The following is a 17,423-nucleotide window of genomic DNA, read 5'->3' as shown; positions in this document are numbered from 1 at the left end:
TTTCTACAGTAAAGGTTCAAATTATACCCATCCCTCAAATTCAACTCAAATTAGGCTATTTATAGGCCTATTCTAAAGCCTGTTTGCACAGGTGAGGAGTGAGTGTAAGGCACTGATGAATTAGTGTGGCATTTTGATTGTTTGTGCTTTAAAAAGGAAATCAAGATGCTTCCTGTTAGAATTTTGTGTGTTACGTGGAGAATTGTGTGTTGTGTTTTGCAAAAAGTGTTTTATGAAATTGAAAACTGAGTCAAAGGCCCAAAATGTGCATATGGTTTTCTGGATTTGAGGTGTGGTTCTGGTATTTGAGTGCCAGGTTTCAGAAATTGTGTGAAAAGTGAGGAATTTGTGTGTATTTGAAAAAAAACTGTAAGAGGAGACTGGGAAAGAGAGCAGAGACTGAGGACAGCTAACTGAGACAGACAGATGAAAGACAGATGACGTAGAGAGGACGTAGGCTACACATGGTAATTGAGGGTCAGTGGTTTGTTTGCGTGTGTGTTTTGTAAGGGCAGTGTGAGCAGGCTAAGGGTTTGATGGGGGTAGTTGACAGGACAGGGTCTCAGGATAGAGTGATTTACCTCAGCACACCACATGCTGTTTATGGTTATGTGAGGGGTGACAGGGTCGGACACTGCATTTGTTTACCATTTCTCGCTGTTTGTATCCATGTGTCAGTGTTCACAGATATGAAAGTGTGTGGGGAACATGGGTGTGTTCAACTATTTACAAAAGAGCATCGGTGTGTTAATATGTTCTTGTTAAGGGCACAGTCTCCATGGCCTCTAGTACGGTGGCCCTGAAGTGCAAATCACACCCCCTAATATGAGTACATCCCCCAAATGAAAACACTCCCCCCGAATACGAGTCAACTCTCCCCAAATCGGATGACTTGTTCACCTCCCCCCAATACAAAAACACGCTCCCCCAAATGGAAAACAACATTACATTAACTCAAAAACACATTACATTAACTCTGAACGGAAAGGGTAGGTACTACACTTTAGCGCTGATTGGATGCAGTAGGCTAACTAACAAGAAATATGAAATTGAACGACAGAAGTAGCATACAAAATGCAATAGCTTGGCAGAGTTACGTGCACCGGAACATTTGTTTGGCTATCGAAGAATGTAGCAAATAGTAGGCTACTTAGGCAAAAGTATTTAGTGTTAAATGTAAAAATCGATAGCCAAACAACTATCCTGGTCCACGTTACTCTGTGATTGTGGCATTTCGTTCTTCTGTAGTGGACTATTAGTTTTTTCTTCTGAAAAGTCCTGCCTTCAACTGCGTTTTTAGCGTGCGCATAGGCTACTTATATTGTGAAACGTTAACAGCATATCTGAGATTATTTCATAGGAATGACCCTGATTAAAATAAAGAGTAGTGTCATGACTCTGAATTGTAAACATTAATGTTTCCTCTTTCCTTCCAACCAAAACAATCAAGTTCATGATAATGACAGAGTTACGTGAACTAGTTGTTTGGCTATGTTTAACACGCTATGCTACATGCTTCGATACCCAAATAAATGTCCTGGTGCACGTAACCCTGTCAGGCTATTGCATTTTTTGCACACTTTGATAAGTGACTCCAGGCCTTTTAGTTTGGAGAATTATAATTGTTGAACAACTGCTAGTGTCTCTGCTATTCTGACTGCTGCCCTCTAAGTTCTTCACTTGTTTGTTCTTTGTTTTGCTCAAATGTTCTTCTGTCCTTCACTTTATTCTTTATTCCCCTGCTGCTTGAGTGTATATGTGTTTGTGTGTGTGTGTGTGCATGTGTGTGTGTGTGTGGTTGTTTGTGTCTGTGTGTCTGGCAGCGAGGGGAAGATGGTGGTTCTGTCTCTAGCCATAGGCCTGGCAGAGCAGGATGACTTTGCACACCTCCCAGACCTTCAGGAAGCTCCAGCATCTCAGGAGAGCCAGACACCCACAGACAAGAGGTGAACAAATGAACATGAACAAATCAATCATCTATCTGTCTGTCTGTCTGTCTGTCTGTGCCAAACTGTCAGACTGTCTGCACATCAGGAAGGACATTGATAAAATAATCTAAGTGCTAAATACACCAATTTGCACTTTGTTTGTAAGCATCTGAGGAAGCAAGCACTAGACAGCTGTTATTGGTCCTGTAAAATCTGGGCATTTGAGAGGTGCTTGGGAGTAAACTACTGGCTTAACAAACTGTTTACAGTTTGTACCTCTCTCTGAGTACCTCTCTCTGCTTCACTAGGGACAGTAAACTATGCAGCATGTTCATGCTAGTAATGTATGTAAGTATGAAGACTTGCATATACATTCTGATTATACCAGCAAGTCTGATGTCACTTGCGAATGAATGTTTTTTCTTGGTGAATATCCACCCAGCCAAAACATTTAGCTAAACTTGGGTAGAATAAATTAATTCTTGAGTGCCCCATTGCCCCTAGAATCTTTCTGATAGAAGAGAAGAATGAGCTTTATTTGGCATTTAAATTCACACAAACAAGGGATTATTTGGGTACTGTAGTTTGTTACACATCTTAAGAAGATAGAAAAATAGATCAGTCACTTGTATAGAATTGTGGTAGCAGACATATTCAGAGGATGAGGTGATATCTGCTCTTATCCTTAGGGGCTGCTCTGCTGTGGCCATGGGAAGTATAGTACATTTCATGGTCCGGCTACAGTTATGACCTGATCAGCCTTGAAATGCATTGTGCCATTCTCTTCTCTTCCCTTGTCTCTTCTCTTCTCATATCCTCAACTATTCTCATTTTCTTTCCTCCCCTCTCCTTCCTGAGTCCCACTGTCCAGCTGTAATCAAAGCCAGACTGTGTGAGGTGGGGCCTAGAGGGGTCATGGGGGCAAAGCTGTCCAGTGTCCTTCTGCTTCTACCACTAATAACCCCTTCAATCATCATCTGTGTCCATCTCTCAGTATTTCTTGGTCTCTCCCACCCCCTTTGGCCTTCTACTGGAGCCCAGTCGACTGAGGATGATGGAAAGCAATGATCCCTCTAGGAGCATAAAAAAAAGCTGTCAGACAAAAAGAGAAAGAGAGAGATGTAGGGAAAACTGCTGTCAGAAAAATGTACACTCTTGGACAAAAGTACACAGAGGCATTGACCATGAGAAAGATATAGCCATTCAAACTCTAAAGAGATGCTGGGAAACAGCATCCAGACAGAAGACATGCACAAAAAACACGTATCCATACCAGGCTATACAGACTATCCTTAATAAGATTATGTTCTTGGGTTTAAAGCACATGAGAGAGAGAGAGAGAGAGAGAGAGAGAGAGAGAGAGAGAGAGAGAGAGAGAGAGAGAGAGATGGCATTGGCTGCATTCAGACATAAATTCAGTTCATCAGAGCTGCTTGAGATGCATGACAGAGATAATCTGTAATCTCTTTAGTTTTCTTCCTGCAGCTCAATTAAAAACTCATTTCAGTGTTTCAGCCGTGCTCCAGAGTCCACTATAGCTAAACTCTATCCATGCTGGGGAGGTAGGCGAGCAAAACAATGCAAGCCATCGTTATTATCACCTTGGAGACCAGCATGCTGATAACCATAATACTAATCAAAGATTAGTGATGCTCCAGAAGCTGTGGCGGGTTCATGCCTGAACACCGTCTTCTCTACCTTATTCAAATCTACATTTATCATATCAGTACAATATACACATTCACATATACAGTGTATATATGTATTTAAATATATAATGAGCAGCTAACAGTTTCAGTCGTAATAGAATGAGATCCCCACCGGTCAAGTGTGGACTAGTGCAGCAATTTAACAAAGCTAAGAGGGTATTTGATGCAGCCCCACATGCCAAGACAGCGACAGCCCCCCTCGGTTGGAACATGAAATCTGTTCCGGGGGAAACAACTCTAAAATAGGTTATATTTATACGAATAAGGATTACATTTAATTTGAATTTAATTAGCAAACTATTACGTAAAATCACCTATTTTTAATGTCAGTTATATATATTTTTTTTGGTATTCAAGTCAGCTAAAGTAACTTTTTTTGTTTGATGAACCTGCTATCTGAATATGTCTCTTTATAATGATCTTTGAAAAGCATAGCAGCTTCGTGGCTCCAGAAGAGTGGTGATGCTTCATTGTGACACAGACTTTGAGCCCCTGCTACTGGGATGCTTTACCAAAGCATCCTCACTTTCATGTTAGAAATAAGAACTGCTTTAGCATCACAATGCTTGGCTTGGTAGGAGGCCAGGGCACAAGACTGGAGAATAGGATGCTGGAGGCTAGCTGTAGAAGCTGAAGGTTAGCGGCTGGAGGCTGCATCTACAAGATGGAGGCTGGCAGAACTTATGTCCCAATTGTAACTTTTTTCAATACAAGTTGCAAAGAGATATGATTGGCTAGAAACAGTAATGTAGGTCAGCGCAAAAAAAATATTTTTGAGAGAGATATCAGCTCTAGGTCCCCAGGCCATTTAACACGCTTGGCCTTGTCGCTTAGCTGGGAAAAGGAAGTTGATTAAATAAAGGAAGTTCATGTATATCATCCAGACAAAAGTGAGAGGCAGAATGCTGTGGATACATTGCAAAACGCTCACATAAAGTTATTTGGCCTCATTCACCAAATGTTCTTACGAACAAATTTGTTCTCAAACCCCACTTACACAGTTTTCACGAAATTTCTGGCATTCACCAATGTTTTCTTATTTGGGATTTGTTCTTAGGTAAGAACAGAATTTACGCACACCCAAGAGCACTCTTACGCATAATTGAGCTGACATGTTTGCGCAAAATAAATAGTTATACCTTTTTCGTCCGTTCTAATTTAAAATTGAATATTCTATCCTTTATAATTTTCCAACTAATAATTTTCATAATTTTACACATTTTTTTGTTTTATGTTTTAATAAATACACAATACACTTACACTTCTGCTCATTTGTAAAGCACTCGGAATTTCCATTGTGTATGAATTGTGCTAGGCCTATATAAATACAGTATTTTACAATCGCTTGGAAAGTTTTTTCAATACCTTTAACAAGTTTCCTAAACTCTTAACACAGTGAGCACAACATCCGTCTGTGTAGGCTGTACAATTAACACATTTCTTGTTGCTTTGACACAAAATGCATAGAGTAAATACCAATTTTTAATGCTTGGACTTCTTTTACATACAAGCTCAACCAAGACCAAAACATCGAACGGATAACATCATGTTCAAAACCTAAATTATTGGCTAAAGTCAGTGATCAGCTGTTTATATTGTGAATTGAAACAGAAATATATACCCTGTATTTTATTCCATTGCTACTGAGAAACAGCTTAAGTTATGCAAATACTGTACATCACAGCTGATTCCCAACTAGGAAACACTCAGGTGTTGAGGTTCTTTCAATTGCATGACCATACAGTACCACACAGTACATACCAACAGTAAAGAGAACCTCTTTGGGCTGATCTGGTGTGGAAAAATAACAATATAGAGCAACACAAGAAAGTAAGAATACAGTAATGCCTGCACAAGGGAGAGGAAGACAAGTACCAGGACAAGGGAGAGGAGTGGAACAAGGGAGAGGGAGACAAATACCAGGACAAGGGAGAGGAGTGGGACAAGGGCAAGGGAGAGGAAGACAAGTACCAGGCCAAGGGAGAGGAGTGGGAAAAGGGAGAGGGAGAGGAGTTAGAATGTGTGGTGGCGTTCAGAGAAGGGTCAGAGCTAGGGTAATACTGTAAATGGAAGCTATATTGCATATTTCTTGTCCTGTTGCAAATGAAGCCTTTACTGCAGCAATTATGTTATGTCTTCTTCTTTTTTAAACAGTAACTGTACATTCTATAAAGCTACTCTGAGATGGGTCATTCAAAACACTGTAAACTAGCCTTGCTTTGCCTTCAATTCAAATCAATTATGTTAACAGGGAACTTTGCCATCAAATAATAAGTGACTTATTCCTGTATTTATAGACCAAAAGTAGGCTTATTCCGCACACTAGGACTACACCACACAATGGCATATTTATTGCTGCTGCAAGATGTTGCAGATTGTTCCCTGAGGAGGGATCACATCTTCCATACCTCCATACCGATTTATTTGCAGAGAGCGACGAGTAGGCTACCTGCTACCTGAACGCTTTAGGCTACCAAGAGAAGTCCTTGTGGATATTTGTAACAGTCAAAAAAAAGTCTGTTTTTTTGCTTAAAGGGGCAATTGACTGCAACACCGATTTGACCTTGTCATAGTTGAATAACGACAGTTCGGTGGGTAAACTGAACATACCGTGAATATCAAAGTCCATCGACACCTCTTTCCTATTCAAATCTCAAAAAGAAAATATAACTGCAAGCAGTAATGGCGGATTCCTCCAAACATTGCGAACCATTGAAAAATGTATATTCTTGAAAAAAATTTACTGTATAGAAAAACCAATGCTGCAGACTTACCAATGGGATACCAAATCTGACCAAATCCAAATATGGCTGCACACAGCAATGAGGTGGCCAAGTAGTCAAATGACCCAGAAAACATTTTAGACATCCTCAAAAGAGGGTAACGAGTACAAGCAGCAAGTTTGGTGTGAATCCATCAAAGATTTGATGAGATACAACCCAACTTCCTGTTTGCTGGCTTAATGGCACATTTTGATTGCCTGTACCAGGCAAATGCATTCGAAAATCAAAAAACCATGTGATAACTTGTATGCGGCTTGGTCTGAAGATAATCTCTGCCAAATTTGGTGAAGATTGGACAACATGTGTAGGAGGAGTAGAGAAAAAACTTTTTTTCAATTAATTCAAAATGGCGGCCGCATCAATTCGGCTATTATCACAAATTATTATGAGTCACATACAGGATGTCCCAAGATATCATGAGACAAAGGAATCACTTAATAAAGTCAAACAAATCAAAAGTCATTGGCCCAAACACATTTTTGCTTGCTGCGGCCACGCCCAGTCATCACATGACACCAAATTGTGTGGACATCCTCAGAAGAGGGTTCCGAGTCATCTTACCAAGTTTGGTGTTGACATCTCAAAGATTTGCCAACATGTGATCCAATTTCCTGTTTGGTTGCTTTGTTGCGGATTTTGATTGGCTGTACCGGACAAACGGTTTTGAAAATCAAATATCCTTTGATATTATCTGTGAGGGTTGGTCTGATGATGATGTGTGCCAATTCTGGGGAAGATTGGAAAAAAATTGTAGGGAGTAGGCTTTCAAAGGTTTTTGATTAATCCGGAAATGGCAGAAAATCTATATAACCGGAAGTTTACGTCATACGTTTACGTAGGCTCAAAAACCCAGTCAATTGCCCCTTTAAGAATTCAGATTTAAGTTAAACCATTAATTTTTTTACCTTAATCAGTTCTGCGCACTTCTCCAGATACAGCGTTCACTGCATGAGTAATTGCATACCATGCATCGGTTTTATTTACTGATTTGTATCCACAGCCGACGCTATTACGTAAATATGATGTGTTGTTTGTCGCTAACTTCTTGCAGCTGTAAGAAGGGCAATTGACTGGGTTTTTGGGGTATTTCACACTGTTCCTTAAGGTCTCCAAATAGGGTATGTAACATTGGTTGGGTTGAAAATGCCCGGGTGCTGTTCTATGCCCTCTGACAGATCCTTTGAAATGTTCCCGGGAAAAACACTAGCTTTTCTCCTTTTATGGTATGCTCATTAATATTTAGATGAGCTGCGCGCTGATTGGTTGGTTTTCAACGAGTGAAGCTGGGGAGCAAAAAACGCAACACGGCCAACAGGAGCACTCGCTGAAACACCGAAGTTGGAGACTTGAAATAAAAACGTGCAAATAAATGTATTGTGTCTACACAACACTGTTTTCAACAGATTGACTACATATCATTTGAAATGATAACATTACTTGTTTCCACTTCTGTTGTTGAAGCAAACTGGATTGACTTAGGTGGGTAGAAAGTTAGGCTACAGCTTAGCAACCAAACCATATCGTGATTCTACTCGGCTTAAGTTAGCTAGCTAGCTCTAGATATCTTTCTGAAAAATAACATGACAAATCTGGACAAACATGCATTGTGAATTGTAGATTTACATGACACAGGTTATTTTTTATTTGAATGAAACACAGGAACATGAATCAACGTTTGCCCCATTGCCAATAAACTAGGCTAAATTATCACACATTCAACCTATGCTCTTGCGTTAGCCAGCTACATTTGTTTACATGCCTACAGTCTAGGTGTTACTACTAGTAGTCAATTACTAGCAATGCTAACGTATCCTGTATCTAGCACCTGCCTTTCTCCAGTTCTATCAAATAGATTAACTATACAGGCGTTAGCAATGAGCCAGACTGCTGTTCGTTTTCTGGCTATTTTTCGGAAGCTTCCCCTCTAATGCCGACTACAGCTAGTGTAGCTAGAGTCTTTTGATGTGTGTAGAAAAACGTATTTAGCATTCTACCTGGTATGCTATATACAGGAAACGTTAGCATTGCTAATAACTGTTAGCACAACACCATACTGTCCTTATAGCTTGCGGTTGCAATGGGCATACGGTCGGAACAGCACCTCTTTCCAGGTTCAGCTTCCTAGCAAATCCTGCTTGAAATTGTACACGGTTGTCAAAACTGTCTAGGGTGAAATGTTCAGAGCAAATGAATGATTGAGTGTCGAACTTCGCTGGGATCTTCTTATAGACAACAGCAGCCATGCCTGTTGAATGTTTTGCTCCTTGGGAAGACTGTGAGTGTTAGCCTTCCCTGTACAGCCTGGAACACAGCATTTACGACCGTGGTCCATTTTCAATATCCTTGTTATAATTCAAAACGTTCTTCTTTGTAATTCCTTATAAGTAGCCTACACAGAGCAGCGAGCAGCTAAACTAGTATCCGAGATAGACGCCACCTCGGGCTGGTCTGGATGTAAATTCTGGGGCGTGACAAAGATACAGACCAGAGCCAATAAGAGGGCGATCACCGGTCCTACGTAAGACCGGTAGCTTTGTTGAAAACCTAGCGTTTTACAGCCACATTTTTTCTTATTGAGATTTGAATAGGAAAGAGGTGTCAATGGACTTTGATATTCACGGTATGTTCAGTTTACCCACCAAACTGTCGTTATTCAATTATGACAAGGTAAAATCGGTTTTGCAGTCAATTGCCCCTTTAAGATATTGGTAAATTATTGGATTATTGGATATTGGTAAATGAGGCCCATTGTGATCAATACCTCATGCCTGTTATGTTTATTGAATTGCTTATTGATGATTTAAAGAGAAAATTGATTGATGGTTCCACTTCTTTATTTATTCATCCAATGAGAGTGATTGATTTGAAATATCAATTGTATTATTGTATTGTGTCAATAGTTCTTTCATAGGGCACCCTATAAAATCAGGATGAAAAAAGGAGGGTTATCCAGAAAGCATGAAGTTGGACGGCTTGTTGTAGATGGCTCAATTAGCAGTATGAGGCCTGTGTACAGGGGGAGGGGGCAGGGTTATTTGTCCCTGTTGGAGGGGAACGCTGACTGGGCTGACATTGGAACCAAATGAACATCCATCATAGTCAGGGACCCTATATTGTGTTGCACGGTCTCTTGGGGCACTGTATGATCAGTATGGCCCATAGATGTTTATGGATATTTGTGTCCACCTGTAGTGTGATCCCTCATCTCTCATGCTCTCAACCCCTCCTCTTGCACTCATTCACCTCTCCCCACCATTTATTACAACCCTCCACTCCCTACATCTAGAGACCCTCCATCCCCTCCACCTCCCTTGCTCTGTCTCCTCTCACTCCTCCATCCCACCTCCCCTTGTCTACTCATCTGCCTTCTCACTCAATTCCTCTGCTTTTCATTACTCTACCCTCTTTCTTCATCTAATCAGCATACCTTACTCCTCTTTTCTTTAAATTTTTGACAGGTCACTCCTGTTCCTCCTCTTCTTCCCTCCCTCCTTTCACTCTATCTCTCTTATTCATCTAATCGCGCGTTCCCCGGGGGTGTTGACTGGCGCTGTGATGGGATGATGTCAGAGTGGTGGTCCGCTGTCAGCCTGGATGAATGTCAGCCCAGGCGGCAAGGCTAACATCTGCATCACAGCTGAATATCAGGACAGGGGAATTCGAGTCCACAGTGGGCATGCATGAACACACGCAGATGCACACACTCTCATGCAAAGACGCATGCAGGCACACCCACAGAGACACATATAGGCATGCACGCCAACAGATACAAGCATTCCCAAGTGCATAAAAATGCACAAAGATACTAAGAAGATGTTGTGGTTCTATAATGACCAAGACTAACAGAATGCAATAGGAAGATCTTTCCAAGTTTAATAATGCATGGAGTTCACAGCAATGGTGTTATCAGTTATCTGTCAAATGGCAGTTCTACACAAACTTATAGACTAGATCAGACAAATAACATAGATGATATAACAAGTCAGTTGGGTTAGGTTATATATATACTGATTAACTACCGTCTGACTACCAACCACCAACTAACTACCAACCACCATGAGTTAAGCTCCATCAAGACAGTATTCCTTGCAGAAAGGTCTGCAGTCACAGGCTTTCAATCTAAACAGGTCAGATAAGGGCTGTACATTAACACATTAAGGGCCCTATCTTGCACCCAGCGCAGTTGACTTTGTCAACGACACAAGTATCATTCCTAGTTTGCACTCGACGCACAGACGCATGTCGGTAAATTAAGGAATTACTTTGCGCTCCCGGGGGCAGTTCAGCAACAAAAAAAAGAGCTGTGTTCCGGTGCAAGCGTTCCCTGGTGCTATTTTGCAGTTTCAGAAAAACAATTCCGCTACTGACCAGGAAAATCTAAAGTCAATAGCGCATTATTCAGATGCTATTTTAAGGGTGCAAGCTTGGTCCGTGCGCACTGCTGACGAGGACAGGGTCTTCTTTCTGCAAAGCTACGTTACATTGTTTTGATTTATGGCATGTTAAATTTCTTGAATGATTATAAAAAGATTTTCATGAGAAATCTGTATGTATGTGAACTTGATTTGTAACAATTGTGGCAATTTCCTCCCACGCCTGTTTAATCTAAGCTAATTTGGGTGGGTTTCTTCTCCCATCTCCATCAGAATCAGAATTTGGTTTATTCACCATGTACCCTATGTTACACAAACACAGAATTTGCTATGGTAGGAAGGTGCAAACAATAAACATATACAGGTCTTAAATTAAATTAAAAAGTACATTAGTTAAGCCTGTCTAGCCCTGACTAGAAGGTCGGTCTCCTCGGCTGTGAACCGCTCCTGGCGTGCGCCTGGCAAATCAGCCGTTATAATAGCAATCCGCCATGGAACAAGCGCTGCTCTTAAAGGGAATGTGAGATGACGCTCTGATTGGTTTATTGCACGTTATGCCCAAACCACACCCATTAGTAATGTAGCTGCTTCCTACGGAGCCCCAGACATGACATCCGAAAAATATAAAATTAATCGTTCCCACGAAATACGAATTAGTGGCCACAAAATACGAATTCGTGGCCACGAAATGCTATTTTGGGGATAACGATGTAGCCTATTGCGGGTAGTGTGGGGCACATATACCCAGAGCACTCTAAAGGTGCAGTCATGGACAGAGCTGATTTGATTGTATTGTATTTTAAGCTGGTGAATAACCGTGGTAAAGTTGGTTTGAAGTTCGATATTCAACAGATATTCTGACGCCCAGTATTGTGTTATTTTAACTGATGTTAGCCCCGCTACAGCTGGCCGCTTAGACAATGCTTTTGGCTGCCTAAACAACGCGTATGTTTAGGGAACATCAACAAATTACACGTTTCAAAAGTCAATAGCTTCTCAACAACATGAAGGAGCGTCAAAATAATGTTAAACTGTTGAAGTTGTATGCATTCATGCTGCACAGCCTTTATTTTGTTCATTTTCATCTCAAGTTATTAGAAATGTATTCTTTATTCAAAATAAACCTCCAAACTTCAGTAGCTTTTTGGTCATGTGACCTATAATCCTCAAATTCATTTCATTTTTGAACATGTAAAACCACCACCTCAGAAGCTTTTTCCCCATAGGGCTTTTGCCTGCATATAATACAATAAAAACAAGGATTGTTCATTTCACCACGGAACTGATCTTCGGAGTCTTCATTCACATGCTCTATACTTTTGTGTTTAGCATGCGATATGCTCAGATTGTTTATGTTGAAACGATTTTTCAAACGATTTTTTTTTTCAGATGTCATGTCTGGGGCTCCGTAGCTATGGAAGCAAATCGTGACCAAAATTCAAATGAAAACGCATTTCCAGAAATGCTTTTTCATTTTAAGAATGTGGCTGCATTATTTGACTCATAAATAAAATTAGTAATCAATCATCCTATTTGCATTTTAATTTTCTTCTTTAAGACTGCTCATTCTTTCACTTAATTAAAATGAAAACGAAAAATATATTTGAAATGTAATTTTCTAAATATGCCCAAGCAAATAGATACCAAAATTCAATTTGAAATGTAAAATTCGAAAATGAAAATGCATTCATTTTAAGAACGTGGCTGCAAAATCGTGACCACAATTCAAATTCAAATGCATTTCCAGAAATGCATTTTCGTTTTCTGCCCGCAAAGAACTGCCCATATTTCGAGGAAGAGGAAGTTGCTTGAGGAAGACCCAGATCATCTGGGATAGCACACATACGTCTTGCCGACGTCGGCCCGATGTGTAGAAGATACGTCGGCAAGATGTAGTATGGAGATAGTTGGTATTTGATCAAAACTGACTTCCAGACGATGTGTGGACGATGAATCAAATCACACCCGGCCGCACTACAGATATATTCTGATAGATAACTCCTTATATGCTGTTAAACACTAGGCTATGTCCGATCTCTGAGAAAGCAAATATTTCACTATCCATAACCGATATGAAATGTCACTTAGCAAATGAACATAGGCTATAGCAGGGGTCGGCAACCCAAAATGTTGAAAGAGCCATATTGGCAGTGGCGTTTTTATATGTAAAAAATTGGTGGGGCAAAAAACATTTCAAAATATAGGATATCAGTAAGCTACAAAAGTCCCTCTTGCTACTGATGTGTTTATTTAACACGTCAACAAACAGCATGGCTCCACACAACACTTTTAACGACAGAGCGGTTTGCTTCTACCAGGTGTTGTAGTACACAAACTGGAGAGAGAGAGACCTTCTTGTGTAATTGCTCTCCTTGTCTCTCACACACATGTAAAATTACCACTGTCATATTTACAAACCTAAATTAGGAATGCAACCAAGCTCAGAACCAATGTGCCTACAGGGCCATACACAAACAGCAATGAGCTCAACACAACAGGAAGGCCACAACGAAGCAGAAATACAACTTTTTAGGGATACAGATCCATTCTATGACAACAACCAGATAAGCATGGACACACTGACACGTCACAATCTTTATCTATCGATCTAGCCCCATAATATGACCAATGCACGGAGCAGCACGGCAGGATGATAAAATATGCTTTCACTCACCAAAGCTGAGATCTCACTTGAAGAGAAAGGTGCCTTCTTTTTTTTGCTAACTAGACTAACCGTTAGCCACTTTTTCTTCAAAAACCACTTCACGTTAAACCTGCGGTTATACTTTTACCAGCAGTTTGAGCGATTACAATATCGTGGCTGATGGGCACCACTTAAGCTGCTTTACGTCAACTTTCTCCTCCAAATTAAGGGGTTATAGGGTGTATAACCGGTGCTCAATTATGAAATCCACTTTATTCATTTTCTCAAGTTATCTGGCGTTTGTGAAGCTAACAAGCTAGCTAAGACAATCTAGCTACATCTCCTCGCTCTTCTTGCCGACTAATGTTGGCGACAAGCAGCATCAGGTCTGAAATACAAAATGACGCTGTATTGGGGCAACCGGCTCTCAGCCCCACTTGGCATAAAATTTGTGTGATCCACATTACATTACATTACAGTACATTCTGAGCATGCGTATTAATACTTTCCCACGTCCAATGTACATTGCTTTGTGAGAGAGGGGCTAGCCCCACCACGCTCTCCTTTTTGCCGACTAATGTTGGCGCCAGAAAGACAGATAGCCAATCAGGTCTGAAATACAAAATTACGCTGTGGTGGGGCAACTGGCTCTCAGCCCCACTAGCATCAAATTTGTGTGATCTACTTTACATTACATTCTGAGCCTGCGTTTTAATACTTTCCCACATCCAATGTACATTGCATTGTGAGAGAGGGGCTAGCCCCACCAGAGCCGCACCTTCACGATTAGCCTATGCTAACTCGAATTGGCAGAACGCAGTCTAAAGCAACAAGGCAGGGACCAATGAATATGAAATAAAATCTTAACACAAACAAATGAAATGAAACAATTTAGGAAGACACTATATTCATAGATAGTAAATTATTTGAAGTAAACGAAAATAAAAATGTTGGAGAAAATAAAAAATACGAAGAATTTTGTTGCAGTTCTTTCTGTTGATAACAGGTGGGGCACTGCCCCACCTGCCCCTAATGGCCAGTCGCCACTGCATATTGGACCAAAAAAAAACAAAAAAAAATCTGTCTGGAGCCGCAAAAAAATTCAAAGCCTTATAATGAAGGCAACACATGCTGTAAGTGTCTATAGTAGCTATATTAGCCTACTATTTTCCATGCTTTATTCTGGGCTGCCAACCTTTGCAAAAACCTTGGAGTGAAATTTGGTATTTGGCCCCACTCGTTATGCAAGCGCACATAGCGCATCGCTCCGGCCCTGCTCCCATCCATCCTCGCTGACGCGTATCGTTACGGTAGGGCCCCCCGGCCCAGCTATCGGTAGCCTATCTGAGAACTTTTTGGAAAAGACGGGCAATGGACCCAACCAACTCTATTTGGGAGGGGAAAACTCCCCTTGAGAGCGTGTGAAATGGTTGAAATGCGTGTCTCCGGGCCAATGCGTGAGAGTTGGCAGCCCTGTATTTATTATCTCCCGGTTTGCAACAAAACCAGCAGTAGTGGACTTTGGAAATGCAATCCACTTCTTAAATCTATCTTGTGCTCGTCTAATTTCTCCAGAAGTAATGCAATCGCACTTTTTCTCTCACTCCCAACTGGGTAGGCTACTCGGCTGCAAATGTAGCATGCATTCCCTGGAAATGTCTTTCCACGTTACTCTTTTTGTTATTTGATAACTTGTCATTACAAAGCAAACATTCCGGCAATCCTTCCGCATTGGCAATGAAAGCAAATGATTTGGTCCAAGAACTGTTGAATCCTCTTTCCTCAGCTATCTTTCTCTTTTTCCCTTTGGGACCCATGGCCCATGACACACCTGCCGGTTTGTTTGCAACAGCCACTGGCACTACGCCGAACTGAAAGAAAAATGTGTCGCAGGCTATGACGTAAATCTTTGTTGGCAGAACGAAGCAGACAGACAAAGCAGACAGAACAATATTAAAACATTTCTGTTTGAATAATTAAAACAAAAAATAAGTTCACACCATGTTTTTGAAAAATCTCCAGGGACCCACTAGGGCGGCGCTAAAGAACCGCATGCGGCTCTGGAGCCGCGGGTTGCCGACCCCTGGTTTATGTGAACAGCCTGTGCTGGCTGGAGGGCCAATGCCCTTGAGGATGTGAACAGCCTTTGCCGGCTGGAGGACCAACGTCCCTGTGAACATGACCTTTGTAGGCTAGAGGGTCGACACCCCTGAGTATGTGAAAAGCCTGTGTCGGATGGAGGACTGACGTCCTTGTGTACAGATAAGCCTATGTGGCTGGAGGGCCGACGGCCTGATGCCCTCCTAAACTCATGTGCCTAATGGGTATATACACTATAGCCAGCCTAGGCTAGTGGATGCTGTCCTGATAGCCAGCAAAGGCTATGGGACCGACGCTCCCATGTATAATGTGTAGCATGCGTTAGTTATAGAGGACCAACGTCCGTGTATTTATGAGATAACCTGTAATTCTGGAGGACCGATGCTCTCTGAATAATGTTATGGCATGTTGCGGAAAGCCTGGTATCCCCCAGCAATGGAGAGGGCATCGATGCCTGCAGACAGAGGAAGCAGTTTACGCAAGACACAACGTTGCCACCACCACCAGTTATTTGCAAATGCTCACCGAGAGCCATCAAGGCCGTAGCTATCTTTGGCATTGATGACTGCAGCAGCATTGGGACGAACGTATGACATGTACGCTGACAACGCCGCCGCCCAGCTGTGTCGGGACGCACACGACAACCTGCGATGGCGGACGTAGCAGCTTCCAAAGAGGGCCTGAATACCGACCGGTTACACCTAGCGACGACCTGTTCTAAATGTTGGCTGAACCAAGATTTACATGGATTTCTCAGGGGTCACGAGATAGGATCACAGGAAGCCCAATCTAAATCTAAATCTAAGCTCTGGTGAACTCCATGCCCAAGAGGATTAAGGGAGTGCTAGAAAATAATGGTCGCCACACAAAATATTGACACTTTGGTCTCAATTTGGACATTTTCACTTAGGGGTGTACTCACTTTAGTTGACAGTGGTTTAGACATTGATGGCTGTGTGTTGAGTTATTTTGAGGGGGCAGCAAATATACACTGTTATACAAGCTGTAAATTCACAACTTTACATTGGAGCAAAGTGTAATTGTTTCAGTGTTGTCACGGGAAAAGATATAATAAAATATTTACAGAAATGTGAGGGGTGTACTCATTTTTGGGAGATACTTTAAGTATTTTTGTAGGCTTTGGCCTACAAACTGTACTTGTACCTCCACAGTAGACTGTACCTCCACAGTAAATTATAGAGAATCTTCCAAGTCCTATCTAATGTTTGTATAAGCATGTTGACTGTTCAGAATTGAGTCTCTTTCTGAAGATGAACTATCAGTCACTTTACAAACAGCTAATAGGGATAAACTGTAGCCCCCCCCCCCCCCCTCTCAGGGTCACCGTCTGCACCAGTCCTTTCTGTAAAATCCATGGTGTTTAGTGTCTGTGGTGTTTGCCATGAACTGTAGCATTCAGTAATATATAGTATTTTTTACAATATTGTCAGAATGTCTCACAGTCACTGTACTGTTGCACAGTATGATACAGTAATCCACCACACTCTGACCAATCATGCAGTGCACTGCAGTCAATGGAACCATGGGTGCTAAAATATATGTTTGTGTATAGTATACTGTGTGTTGTGCTGAAACAGCTATTATGTGTACATTAGAACATCTGTACATTACAGTAGATTGTTACATACCTGTTATCATTTCTACAGTAAAGGTTCAAATTATACCCAGCACTCTTAATTAGCCTATTCATAGGCCTATTCTAAAGCCATGATTGGTTGGTGTTGAGTAAAGAATCAGAATTCGGTTTATTCGCCATGTATGTTATACAAACATGGAATTTACTGTGGCAGGGAGGTGCAAACACTAAACATATACAAATCTTAAATTAAGTAAATGTACAAAAGTTTAACTATTCCTAAGAACTA

At 41.2% G+C, this 17,423-nt stretch overlaps 1 protein-coding gene across 1 annotated transcript in view; it reads left to right on the top strand.

Annotated features, from left to right (window-relative positions):
* Positions 1-17,423, top strand: part of syt7b (synaptotagmin VIIb) — a 136,866-nt gene that overhangs the window by 87,723 nt on the left and 31,720 nt on the right. Inside the window, exon 5 of the mRNA XM_084682257.1 lies at positions 1,824-1,946. Within this exon, the coding sequence (XP_084538383.1) occupies positions 1,824-1,946 (123 nt within the window). The remainder of the gene's footprint in view (positions 1-1,823; positions 1,947-17,423) is intronic.

This window comes from Hypomesus nipponensis, chromosome 19 (genome assembly GCF_054491055.1).
Source record: "Hypomesus nipponensis isolate SF chromosome 19, ASM5449105v1, whole genome shotgun sequence".
NCBI lineage: Eukaryota > Metazoa > Chordata > Actinopteri > Osmeriformes > Osmeridae > Hypomesus > Hypomesus nipponensis.
Note: the sequence above shows the minus strand (reverse complement) of the source record. Positions and strands in the feature narration are given on the sequence as shown.